This window comes from Triturus cristatus, chromosome 9, assembly GCF_964204655.1.
Source record: "Triturus cristatus chromosome 9, aTriCri1.1, whole genome shotgun sequence".
Classification (NCBI taxonomy): Eukaryota; Metazoa; Chordata; class Amphibia; order Caudata; family Salamandridae; genus Triturus; species Triturus cristatus.
In genome coordinates this window covers 1,290,728,756-1,290,743,039 of record NC_140592.1, presented here as the reverse complement: position 1 = coordinate 1,290,743,039, position 14,284 = coordinate 1,290,728,756, and the positions used below count along the sequence as shown (strand labels likewise).

Here is a 14,284-nt window from a genome sequence, read left to right as displayed (position 1 = left end):
GAGCCTGGGACACCCTTTCCTGAGCCTGGGACACCCCTTCCTGAGCCCAGAGCATACCTGCCTGAGCCCGGGGCACCCCTGCCTGAGCCCGGGGCACCCCTGCCTGAGCCCGGGGCACACCTGCCTGAGCCCGGGGCACACCTGCTTAAGCCCGGGACACCCCTGCATAAGCTCGGGGCACCCCTGCCTAAGCCCGGGGCACCCCTGACTGAGCCCAGGCCACCTCTTCTTTGAGCCTGGGGCACCCCTGCCTGAGCCTGGGCCAACCCTGCCTGAGCCCAGGCCACCCTGCCTGAGCCTGGAGCACCCTGCCTGAGCCCTGGCACCCCTGCCTGAGCCCGGGGCACCCCTGCCTGAGCCTGTGGCACCCCTGCCTGAGCCCTGGCACCCCTGCCTGAGCCCTGGGCACCCCTGCCTGAGCCCTGGCACCCCTGCCTGAGCCCGGGGCACCCCTGCCTGAGCCCGGGGCACCCCTGCCTGAGCCCGGGGCACTCCTGCCTTTGCCCTGGCATGCCTGCCTGAGCCCGGGGCACCCCTGCCTGAGCCTGTGGCACCCCCACCTGAGCCGCAGGCACTCATGTAATCTCTCTGTCTCTAAATGACTACACATCGAAAGCCTCTACGATCTATGTTCTATAAGGCTTGTCTCTGCTGTTCGATGTTTCAATCTTTCCGTATGTTTAACCTGAGTGACAGCGCTGCTGTGCAAGCTGACCATGTAATGTCCGTGTCATTGTCAGTGGTGTAACAAAGGTCCCCGCAGCCCCAACATTGCAGGGGGGGGGGGGGGCGAGCTCCAGGAGGTCACCTCAGCACAGTACACTCGCCAGAGAGCTCTTGAGTGAGTCCGGGGCGGGGGGGGGGGCCTGTATGCATTAGATTGTTGCCGTATTTAAAATACAGATCTCCAGATTAAGTCGACCTCTGGGATCTGAGGAACCAGAGGGATAGCTCTGCAGTCTATGGCCTGAGCCTGCTGTAAAGATATCTATCTATCTATCTATCTATCTATCTATCTATCTATCTATCTATCTATCTATCTAGCTATCATCTATCTATCTATCTATCTAGCTATCTAGCTATCTCTCATCTATCTATCTATCTATCTATCTAGCTATCTCTCATCTATCTATCTATCTATCTATCTATCTAGCTATCATCTATCTATCTATCTATCTATCTATCTATCTATCTATCTAGCTATCTCTCTATCTATCTATCTATCTATCTATCTATCTATCTAGCTATCATCTATCTATCTATCTATCTAGCTATCATCTATCTATCTATCTATCTATCTATCTATCTATCTATCGATAGACACGGGGGTATTTACTACCACCTGGCTTTAAATGACGTTGTAATTCTCTACATGGCATGCAGCTCACTAAACAAGCATTGGCATAGCCAATAGGGCTCGCTTTCGGGACCTTATAAGTATTTAGTTATGCAGCACAATATCCTTGGTGCAACAACGCCAACCATTGCATGGCTAAACACTTATAAGGTTCCAAAGGCGAGACCTATTGGCTATGCCAATGCTTGTTACTTTCAGGGGTGAGTTTCTGTGAAGGACCCGAATGTTTCTGTGGGTGAACATGACTAGCTCCGCACTCTGGAGGCTGGAGTGATGCCCTAGTCCAGGCTTTCCCTATGTAATTGCCAGGGTTGGATTGGTAAGGCGGGCCCTCGGGTAATGGCTGAGGGGCCGGTATGCGAGTTCCAGCTGTGAGCGGCGCATTGGGAGCCTGAGTAGCCTTTCTGGAGTCAGATGGGCGTCCATTGCCTCCCTTTTATTAACAGGCAGAGGTGTCACTCTCTGTCTCTGGCTGGGCCGGCCATTAATGTATTCACATTCAGATGGGGCAGGGGGTCTGTGCAGAAGTGGCCTCACTTGTGTTCACGTGTGGTGCACCAGGGTGAACTTATCCGTGCATTTTTTAAATCTAAGTGAAGTTAAGAAAACATGCCTCTGTCTGAGACACCCCGCCCCCTTCTTTTCATAAAACTTCGCCAAAGCAGTGTTTTGCGGAAAGGCAATCCGCAAATGTTGCCGCTTCTTTAGCGTGCCCGGGCCGATTTTTGATCCCAGTCCAATCCTGGTGATGCTCTGTCACCCTACAGAGCTGTGTGCGGCGGGAGTACCCCTGGCATGGCTTCACGGCGCTTCCATCTTTGGAAGGTGGCGGCTCACAGGCCGGGCGCATACTTACACCGCTTGTCACAGTCCTGCATGTGGCAGGTCCGCGTCTGCACCGAGGAGCCGTCGCAGCGGTTGTTCAGGCTGTCGCAGCTGCGACCCCTCTGCTGGATCCCGTTCCCACAGGAGGCAGAACAGGGGGTCCACTCGGACCAGGGGGACCAGCCATCTTCAGGGGAGTCACTGGCTGCAAGGGAAAAAGGCTTCTCGTTACATGGGGTCGGAGGGCATCAGTGACAGGGTCAGGTAAGGCACTGACCGACAAAGAAAGGCTGGAGAAAGGCACTGATGGACACAGACCAAGAGTAAGATAAGCCACCGATGCACACGGAAGATGGGCGCAGTCAAAGGGTGAGGGAAGGCACCGACGGACACCAAGGATGGACTGAGACAGAGTGAGGTAAGGCACTGACGGACACCGAGGATGGACTGAGACAGAGTGAGGTAAGGCACTGACGGACACCGAGGATGGACTGAGACAGAGTGAGGTAAGGCACTGACGGACACCGAGGATGGACTGAGACAGAGTGAGGTAAGGCACTGACGGACACCAAGGATGGACTGAGACAGAGTGAGGTAAGGCACTGACGGACACCGAGGATGGACTGAGACAGAGTGAGGTAAGGCACTGACGGACACCGAGGATGGACTGAGACAGAGTGAGGTAAGGCACTGACGGACACCGAGGATGGACTGAGACAGAGTGAGGTAAGGCACTGACGGACACCGAGGATGGACTGAGACAGAGTGAGGTAAGGCACTGACGGACACCGAGGATGGACTGAGACAGAGTGAGGTAAGGCACTGACTGGCACTGAGGATGGACTGAGACAGAGTGAGGTAAGGCACTGACTGGCACTGAGGATGGACTGAGACAGAGTGAGGTAAGGCACTGACGGACACCGAGGATGGACTGAGACAGAGTGAGGTAAGGCACTGACGGACACCGAGGATGGACTGAGACAGAGTGAGGTAAGGCACTGACTGCCACTGAGGATGGACTGAGACAGAGTGAGGTAAGGCACTGACGGACACCGAGGATGGACTGAGACAGAGTGAGGTAAGGCACTGACGGACACCGAGGATGGACTGAGACAGAGTGAGGTAAGGCACTGACGGACACCGAGGATGGACTGAGACAGAGTGAGGTAAGGCACTGACGGACACCGAGGATGGACTGAGACAGAGTGAGGTAAGGCACTGACGGACACCGAGGATGGACTGAGACAGAGTGAGGTAAGGCACTGACGGACACCGAGGATGGACTGAGACAGAGTGAGGTAAGGCACTGACGGACACCGAGGATGGACTGAGACAAAGTGAGGTAAGGCACTGACGGACACCGAGGATGGACTGAGACAGAGTGAGGTAAGGCACTGACGGACACCGAGGATGGACTGAGACAGAGTGAGGTAAGGCACTGACGGACACCGAGGATGGACTGAGACAGAGTGAGGTAAGGCACTGACGGACACCGAGGATGGACTGAGACAGAGTGAGGTAAGGCACTGACGGACACCGAGGATGGACTGAGACAGAGTGAGGTAAGGCACTGACGGACACCGAGGATGGACTGAGACAGAGTGAGGTAAGGCACTGACGGACACCGAGGATGGACTGAGACAGAGTGAGGTAAGGCACTGACGGACACCGAGGATGGACTGAGACAGAGTGAGGTAAGGCACTGACGGACACCGAGGATGGACTGAGACAGAGTGAGGTAAGGCACTGACGGACACCGAGGATGGACTGAGACAGAGTGAGGTAAGGCACTGACGGACACCGAGGATGGACTGAGACAGAGTGAGGTAAGGCACTGACGGACACCGAGGATGGACTGAGACAGAGTGAGGTAAGGCACTGACGGACACCGAGGATGGACTGAGACAGAGTGAGGTAAGGCACTGACGGACACCGAGGATGGACTGAGACAGAGTGAGGTAAGGCACTGACGGACACCGAGGATGGACTGAGACAGAGTGAGGTAAGGCACTGACGGACACCGAGGATGGACTGAGACAGAGTGAGGTAAGGCACTGACGGACACCGAGGATGGACTGAGACAGAGTGAGGTAAGGCACTGACGGACACCGAGGATGGACTGAGACAGAGTGAGGTAAGGCACTGACGGACACCGAGGATGGACTGAGACAGAGTGAGGTAAGGCACTGACGGACACCGAGGATGGACTGAGACAGAGTGAGGGAAGGCACTGACGGACACCGAGGATGGACTGAGACAGAGTGAGGTAAGGCACTGACGGACACCGAGGATGGACTGAGACAGAGTGAGGTAAGGCACTGACGGACACCGAGGATGGACTGAGACAGAGTGAGGTAAGGCTCTGACGGACACCGAGGATGGACTGAGACAGAGTGAGGTAAGGCTCTGACGGACACCGAGGATGGACTGAGACAGAGTGAGGTAAGGCACTGACAGACACCGAGGATGGACTGAGACAGAGTGAGGTAAGGCACTGACGGACACCGAGGATGGACTGAGACAGAGTGAGGTAAGGCACTGACGGACACCGAGGATGGACTGAGACAGAGTGAGGTGAGGCACTGACGGACACCGAGGATGGACTGAGACAGAGTGAGGTGAGGCACTGACGGACACCGAGGATGGACTGAGACAGAGTGAGGTGAGGCACTGACGGACACCGAGGATGGACTGAGACAGAGTGAGGTAAGGCACTGACGGACACCGAGGATGGACTGAGACAGAGTGAGGTAAGGCACTGACGGACACCGAGGATGGACTGAGACAGAGTGAGGTAAGGCACTGACGGACACCGAGGATGGACTGAGACAGAGTGAGGTAAGGCACTGACGGACACCGAGGATGGACTGAGACAGAGTGAGGTAAGGCACTGACGGACACCGAGGATGGACTGAGACAGAGTGAGGTAAGGCACTGACGGACACCGAGGATGGACTGAGACAGAGAGAGGTAAGGCACTGACGGACACCGAGGATGGACTGAGACAGAGAGAGGTAAGGCACTGACGGACACCGAGGATGGACTGAGACAGAGTGAGGTAAGGCACTGACGGACACCGAGGATGGACTGAGACAGAGTGAGGTAAGGCACTGACGGACACCGAGGATGGACTGAGACAGAGTGAGGTAAGGCACTGACGGACACCGAGGATGGACTGAGACAGAGTGAGGTAAGGCACTGACGGACACCGAGGATGGACTGAGACAGAGGGAGGTAAGGCACTGACAGACACCGAGGATGGACTGAGACAGAGTGAGGTAAGGCACTGACGGACACCGAGGATGGACTGAGACAGAGTGAGGTAAGGCACTGACGGACACCGAGGATGGACTGAGACAGAGTGAGGTGAGACACTGACGGACACCGAGGATGGACTGAGACAGAGTGAGGTAAGGCACTGACGGACACAGAGGATGGACTGAGACAGAGTGAGGTAAGGCACTGACGGACACAGAGGATGGACTGAGACAGAGTGAGGTAAGGCACTGACGGACACCGAGGATGGACTGAGACAGAGTGAGGTAAGGCACTGACGGACACCGAGGATGGACTGAGACAGAGTGAGGTAAGGCACTGACGGACACCGAGGATGGACTGAGACAGAGTGAGGTAAGGCACTGACGGACACCGAGGATGGACTGAGACAGAGTGAGGTAAGGCACTGACGGACACCGAGGATGGACTGAGACAGAGTGAGGTAAGGCACTGACTGGCACTGAGGATGGACTGAGACAGAGTGAGGTAAGGCACTGACGGACACCGAGGATGGACTGAGACAGAGTGAGGTAAGGCACTGACGGACACCGAGGATGGACTGAGACAGAGTGAGGTAAGGCACTGACGGACACCGAGGATGGACTGAGACAGAGTGAGGTAAGACACTGACGGACACCGAGGATGGACTGAGACAGAGTGAGGTGAGACACTGACGGACACCGAGGATGGACTGAGACAGAGTGAGGTAAGGCACTGACGGACACCGAGGATGGACTGAGACAGAGTGAGGTAAGGCACTGACGGACACCGAGGATGGACTGAGACAGAGTGAGGTAAGGCACTGACGGACACCAAGGATGGACTGAGACAGAGTGAGGTAAGGCACTGACGGACACCAAGGATGGACTGAGACAGAGTGAGGTAAGGCACTGACGGACACCGAGGATGGACTGAGACAGAGTGAGGTAAGGCACTGACGGACACCGAGGATGGACTGAGACAGAGTGAGGTAAGGCACTGACGGACACCGAGGATGGACTGAGACAGAGTGAGGTGAGACACTGACGGACACCGAGGATGGACTGAGACAGAGTGAGGTAAGGCACTGACGGACACCGAGGATGGACTGAGACAGAGTGAGGTAAGGCACTGACGGACACCGAGGATGGACTGAGACAGAGTGAGGTAAGGCACTGACGGACACCGAGGATGGACTGAGACAGAGTGAGGGAAGGCACTGACGGACACCGAGGATGGACTGAGACAGAGTGAGGGAAGGCACTGACGGACACCGAGGATGGACTGAGACAGAGTGAGGTAAGGCACTGACGGACACCGAGGATGGACTGAGACAGAGTGAGGTAAGGCACTGACGGACACCGAGGATGGACTGAGACAGAGTGAGGTAAGGCACTGACGGACACCGAGGATGGACTGAGACAGAGTGAGGTAAGGCACTGACGGACACCGAGGATGGACTGAGACAGAGTGAGGTAAGGCACTGACGGACACCGAGGATGGACTGAGACAGAGTGAGGTAAGGCACTGACGGACACCGAGGATGGACTGAGACAGAGTGAGGTAAGGCACTGACGGACACCGAGGATGGACTGAGACAGAGTGAGGTAAGGCACTGACGGACACCGAGGATGGACTGAGACAGAGTGAGGTAAGGCACTGACGGACACCGAGGATGGACTGAGACAGAGTGAGGTAAGGCACTGACGGACACCGAGGATGGACTGAGACAGAGTGAGGTAAGGCACTGACGGACACCGAGGATGGACTGAGACAGAGTGAGGTAAGGCACTGAGGGACACCGAGGATGGACTGAGACAGAGTGAGGTAAGACACTGACGGACACCGAGGATGGACTGAGACAGAGTGAGGTAAGGCACTGACGGACACCGAGGATGGACTGAGACAGAGTGAGGTAAGGCACTGACTGGCACCGAGGATGGACTGAGACAGAGTGAGGTAAGGCACTGACGGACACCGAGGATGGACTGAGACAGAGTGAGGTAAGGCACTGACGGACACCGAGGATGGACTGAGACAGAGTGAGGTAAGGCACTGACGGACACCGAGGATGGACTGAGACAGAGTGAGGTAAGACACTGACGGACACCGAGGATGGACTGAGACAGAGTGAGGTAAGGCACTGACGGACACCGAGGATGGACTGAGACAGAGTGAGGTAAGGCACTGACGGACACCGAGGATGGACTGAGACAGAGTGAGGTAAGACACTGACGGACACCGAGGATGGACTGAGACAGAGTGAGGTAAGGCACTGACGGACACCGAGGATGGACTGAGACAGAGTGAGGTAAGGCACTGACGGACACCGAGGATGGACTGAGACAGAGTGAGGTAAGACACTGACGGACACCGAGGATGGACTGAGACAGAGTGAGGTAAGGCACTGACGGACACCGAGGATGGACTGAGACAGAGTGAGGTGAGACACTGACGGACACCGAGGATGGACTGAGACAGAGTGAGGTAAGGCACTGACGGACACCGAGGATGGACTGAGACAGAGTGAGGTAAGGCACTGACGGACACCGAGGATGGACTGAGACAGAGTGAGGTAAGGCACTGACGGACACCGAGGATGGACTGAGACAGAGTGAGGTAAGGCACTGACGGACACCAAGGATGGACTGAGACAGAGTGAGGTAAGGCACTGACGGACACCGAGGATGGACTGAGACAGAGTGAGGTAAGGCACTGACGGACACCGAGGATGGACTGAGACAGAGTGAGGTGAGACACTGACGGACACCGAAGATGGACTGAGACAGATGGACTGAGACAGAGTGAGGTAAGGCACTGACGGACACCAAGGATGGACTGAGACAGAGTGAGGTAAGGCACTGACGGACACCAAGGATGGACTGAGACAGAGTGAGGGAAGGCACTGACGGACACCAAGGATGGACTGAGACAGAGTGAGGTAAGGCACTGACGGACACCAAGGATGGACTGAGACAGAGTGAGGGAAGGGACTGACGGACACCAAGGATGGACTGAGACAGAGTGAGGTAAGGCACTGACGGACACCGAGGATGGACTGAGACAGAGTGAGGTAAGGCACTGACGGACACCGAGGATGGACTGAGACAGAGTGAGGTAAGGCACTGACGGACACCAAGGATGGACTGAGACAGAGTGAGGTAAGGCAATGACGGACACCGAGGATGGACTGAGACAGAGTGAGGTAAGGCACTGACGGACACCGAGGATGGACTGAGACAGAGTGAGGTAAGGCACTGACGGACACCGAGGATGGACTGAGACAGAGTGAGGTAAGGCACTGACGGACACCAAGGATGGACTGAGACAGAGTGAGGTAAGGCACTGACGGACACCGAGGATGGACTGAGACAGAGTGAGGTAAGGCACTGACGGACACCGAGGATGGACTGAGACAGAGTGAGGTAAGGCACTGACGGACACCGAGGATGGACTGAGACAGAGTGAGGTAAGGCACTGACGGACACCGAGGATGGACTGAGACAGAGTGAGGTAAGGCACTGACGGACACCGAGGATGGACTGAGACAGAGTGAGGTAAGGCACTGACGGACACCGAGGATGGACTGAGACAGAGTGAGGTAAGACACTGACGGACACCAAGGATGGACTGAGACAGAGTGAGGTAAGGCACTGACGGACACCGAGGATGGACTGAGACAGAGTGAGGTAAGGCACTGACGGACACCGAGGATGGACTGAGACAGAGTGAGGTAAGGCACTGACGGACACCGAGGATGGACTGTGACAGAGTGAGGTAAGGCACTGACGGACACCGAGGATGGACTGAGACAGAGTGAGGTAAGGCACTGACGGACACCGAGGATGGACTGAGACAGAGTGAGGTAAGACACTGACGGACACCGAGGATGGACTGAGACAGAGTGAGGTAAGGCACTGACGGACACCGAGGATGGACTGAGACAGAGTGAGGTAAGGCACTGACGGACACCGAGGATGGACTGAGACAGAGTGAGGTAAGGCACTGACGGACACCAAGGATGGACTGAGACAGAGTGAGGTAAGGCACTGACGGACACCAAGGATGGACTGAGACAGAGTGAGGTAAGGCACTGACGGACACCGAGGATGGACTGAGACAGAGTGAGGTAAGGCACTGACGGACACCGAGGATGGACTGAGACAGAGTGAGGTAAGGCACTGACGGACACCGAGGATGGACTGAGACAGAGTGAGGTAAGGCACTGACAGACACCGAGGATGGACTGAGACAGAGTGAGGTGAGACACTGACGGACACCGAGGATGGACTGAGACAGAGTGAGGTAAGGCACTGACGGACACCGAGGATGGACTGAGACAGAGTGAGGTAAGGCACTGACGGACACCAAGGATGGACTGAGACAGAGTGAGGGAAGGCACTGACGGACACCAAGGATGGACTGAGACAGAGTGAGGTAAGGCACTGACGGACACCAAGGATGGACTGAGACAGAGTGAGGTAAGGCACTGACGGACACCGAGGATGGACTGAGACAGAGTGAGGTAAGGCACTGACAGACACCGAGGATGGACTGAGACAGAGTGAGGTAAGGCACTGACGGACACCGAGGATGGACTGAGACAGAGTGAGGTAAGGCACTGACGGACACCGAGGATGGACTGAGACAGAGTGAGGTAAGGCACTGACGGACACCGAGGATGGACTGAGACAGAGTGAGGTAAGGCACTGACGGACACCGAGGATGGACTGAGACAGAGTGAGGTAAGGCACTGACGGACACCGAGGATGGACTGAGACAGAGTGAGGTAAGGCACTGACGGACACCGAGGATGGACTGAGACAGAGTGAGGTAAGGCACTGACGGACACCGAGGATGGACTGAGACAGAGTGAGGTAAGGCACTGACGGACACCGAGGATGGACTGAGACAGAGTGAGGTAAGGCACTGACGGACACCGAGGATGGACTGAGACAGAGTGAGGTAAGGCACTGACGGACACCGAGGATGGACTGAGACAGAGTGAGGTAAGGCACTGACGGACACCGAGGATGGACTGAGACAGAGTGAGGTAAGGCACTGACGGACACCGAGGATGGACTGAGACAGAGTGAGGTAAGGCACTGACGGACACCGAGTATGGACTGAGACAGAGTGAGGTAAGGCACTGACGGACACCGAGTATGGACTGAGACAGAGTGAGGTAAGGCACTGACGGACACCGAGGATGGACTGAGACAGAGTGAGGTAAGGCACTGACGGACACCGAGGATGGACTGAGACAGAGTGAGGTAAGACACTGACGGACACCGAGGATGGACTGAGACAGAGTGAGGTAAGGCACTGACGGACACCGAGGATGGACTGAGACAGAGTGAGGTAAGGCACTGACGGACACCGAGGATGGACTGAGACAGAGTGAGGTGAGACACTGACGGACACCGAGGATGGACTGAGACAGAGTGAGGTAAGGCACTGACGGACACCGAGGATGGACTGAGACAGAGTGAGGTAAGGCACTGACGGACACCGAGGATGGACTGAGACAGAGTGAGGTAAGGCACTGACGGACACCGAGGATGGACTGAGACAGAGTGAGGTAAGGCACTGACGGACACCGAGGATGGACTGAGACAGAGTGAGGTGAGACACTGACGGACACCGAGGATGGACTGAGACAGAGTGAGGTAAGGCACTGATGAGGTAAGGCACTGACGGACACCGAGGATGGACTGAGACAGAGTGAGGTAAGGCACTGACGGACACCGAGGATGGACTGAGACAGAGTGAGGTAAGGCACTGACGGACACCGAGGATGGACTGAGACAGAGTGAGGTAAGGCACTGACGGACACCGAGGATGGACTGAGACAGAGTGAGGTAAGGCACTGACGGACACCGAGGATGGACTGAGACAGAGTGAGGTAAGGCACTGACGGACACCGAGGATGGACTGAGACAGAGTGAGGTAAGGCACTGACGGACACCGAGGATGGACTGAGACAGAGTGAGGTAAGGCACTGACGGACACCGAGGATGGACTGAGACAGAGTGAGGTAAGGCACTGACGGACACCGAGGATGGACTGAGACAGAGTGAGGTAAGGCACTGACGGACACCGAGGATGGACTGAGACAGAGTGAGGTAAGGCACTGACGGACACCGAGGATGGACTGAGACAGAGTGAGGTAAGGCACTGACGGACACCGAGGATGGACTGAGACAGAGTGAGGTAAGGCACTGACGGACACCGAGGATGGACTGAGACAGAGTGAGGTAAGGCACTGACGGACACCGAGGATGGACTGAGACAGAGTGAGGTAAGGCACTGACGGACACCGAGGATGGACTGAGACAGAGTGAGGTAAGGCACTGACGGACACCGAGGATGGACTGAGACAGAGTGAGGTAAGGCACTGACGGACACCGAGGATGGACTGAGACAGAGTGAGGTAAGGCACTGACGGACACCGAGGATGGACTGAGACAGAGTGAGGTAAGGCACTGACGGACACCGAGGATGGACTGAGACAGAGTGAGGTAAGGCACTGACGGACACCGAGGATGGACTGAGACAGAGTGAGGTAAGGCACTGACGGACACCGAGGATGGACTGAGACAGAGTGAGGTAAGGCACTGACGGACACCGAGGATGGACTGAGACAGAGTGAGGTAAGGCACTGACGGACTCCAAGGATGGACTGAGACAGAGTGAGGTAAGGCACTGACGGACTCCAAGGATGGACTGAGAGACACCGAGGATGGACTGAGACAGAGTGAGGTAAGGCACTGACGGACACCGAGGATGGACTGAGACAGAGTGAGGTAAGGCACTGACTGGCACCGAGGATGGACTGAGACAGAGTGAGGTAAGGCACTGACGGACACCGAGGATGGACTGAGACAGAGTGAGGTAAGGCACTGACGGACACCGAGGATGGACTGAGACAGAGTGAGGTAAGGCACTGACGGACACCGAGGATGGACTGAGACAGAGTGAGGTAAGGCACTGACGGACACCGAGGATGGACTGAGACAGAGTGAGGTAAGGCACTGACGGACACCGAGGATGGACTGAGACAGAGTGAGGTAAGGCACTGACGGACACCGAGGATGGACTGAGACAGAGTGAGGTAAGGCACTGACGGACACCGAGGATGGACTGAGACAGAGTGAGGTAAGGCACTGACGGACACCGAGGATGGACTGAGACAGAGTGAGGTAAGGCACTGACGGACACCGAGGATGGACTGAGACAGAGTGAGGTAAGGCACTGACGGACACCGAGGATGGACTGAGACAGAGTGAGGTAAGGCACTGACAGACACCGAGGATGGACTGAGACAGAGTGAGGTAAGGCACTGACGGACACCGAGGATGGACTGAGACAGAGTGAGGTAAGGCACTGACGGACACCGAGGATGGACTGAGACAGAGTGAGGTAAGGCACTGACGGACACCGAGGATGGACTGAGACAGAGTGAGGTAAGGCACTGACGGACACCGAGGATGGACTGAGACAGAGTGAGGTAAGGCACTGACGGACACCGAGGATGGACTGAGACAGAGTGAGGTAAGGCACTGACGGACACCGAGGATGGACTGAGACAGAGTGAGGTAAGGCACTGACGGACACCGAGGATGGACTGAGACAGAGTGAGGTAAGGCACTGACGGACACCGAGGATGGACTGAGACAGAGTGAGGTAAGGCACTGACGGACACCGAGGATGGACTGAGACAGAGTGAGGTAAGACACTGACGGACACCGAGGATGGACTGAGACAGAGTGAGGTAAGGCACTGACGGACACCGAGGATGGACTGAGACAGAGTGAGGTAAGGCACTGACGGACACCGAGGATGGACTGAGACAGAGTGAGGTAAGACACTGACGGACACCGAGGATGGACTGAGACAGAGTGAGGTAAGGCACTGACGGACACCGAGGATGGACTGAGACAGAGTGAGGTAAGGCACTGACGGACACCGAGGATGGACTGAGACAGAGTGAGGTAAGGCACTGACGGACACCGAGGATGGACTGAGACAGAGTGAGGTAAGGCACTGACGGACACCAAGGATGGACTGAGACAGAGTGAGGTAAGACACTGACGGACACCGAGGATGGACTGAGACAGAGTGAGGTAAGGCACTGACGGACACCGAGGATGGACTGAGACAGAGTGAGGTAAGACACTGACGGACACCGAGGATGGACTGAGACAGAGTGAGGTAAGGCACTGACGGACACCGAGGATGGACTGAGACAGAGTGAGGTAAGGCACTGACGGACACCGAGGATGGACTGAGACAGAGTGAGGTAAGGCACTGACGGACACCAAGGATGGACTGAGACAGAGTGAGGTAAGACACTGACGGACACCGAGGATGGACTGAGACAGAGTGAGGTAAGGCACTGACGGACACCAAGGATGGACTGAGACAGAGTGAGGTAAGGCACTGACGGACACCGAGGATGGACTGAGACAGAGTGAGGTAAGGCACTGACGGACACCGAGGATGGACTGAGACAGAGTGAGGTAAGGCACTGACGGACACCGAGGATGGACTGAGACAGAGTGAGGTAAGACACTGACGGACACCGAGGATGGACTGAGACAGAGTGAGGTAAGGCACTGACGGACACCAAGGATGGACTGAGACAGAGTGAGGTAAGGCACTGACGGACACCAAGGATGGACTGAGACAGAGTGAGGTAAGGCACTGACGGACACCAAGGATGGACTGAGACAGAGTGAGGTAAGACACTGACGGACACCGAGGATGGACTGAGACAGAGTGAGGTAAGGCACTGACGGACACCAAGGATGGACTGAGACAGAGTGAGGTAAGGCACTGACGGAC

General features: G+C 56.1%; 1 protein-coding gene across 2 annotated transcripts in view; it reads right to left on the bottom strand.

The window, feature by feature from the left end:
• The window catches only part of THBS1 (thrombospondin 1), a 106,989-nt gene that overhangs the window by 46,400 nt on the left and 46,305 nt on the right, over nt 1-14,284 (bottom strand). For both annotated transcript variants that reach the window (XM_085627474.1, XM_085627475.1), the window contains exon 8: nt 2,214-2,387. In XM_085627474.1, coding sequence (XP_085483600.1) covers nt 2,214-2,387 — 174 coding nt within the window. The remainder of the gene's footprint in view (nt 1-2,213; nt 2,388-14,284) is intronic.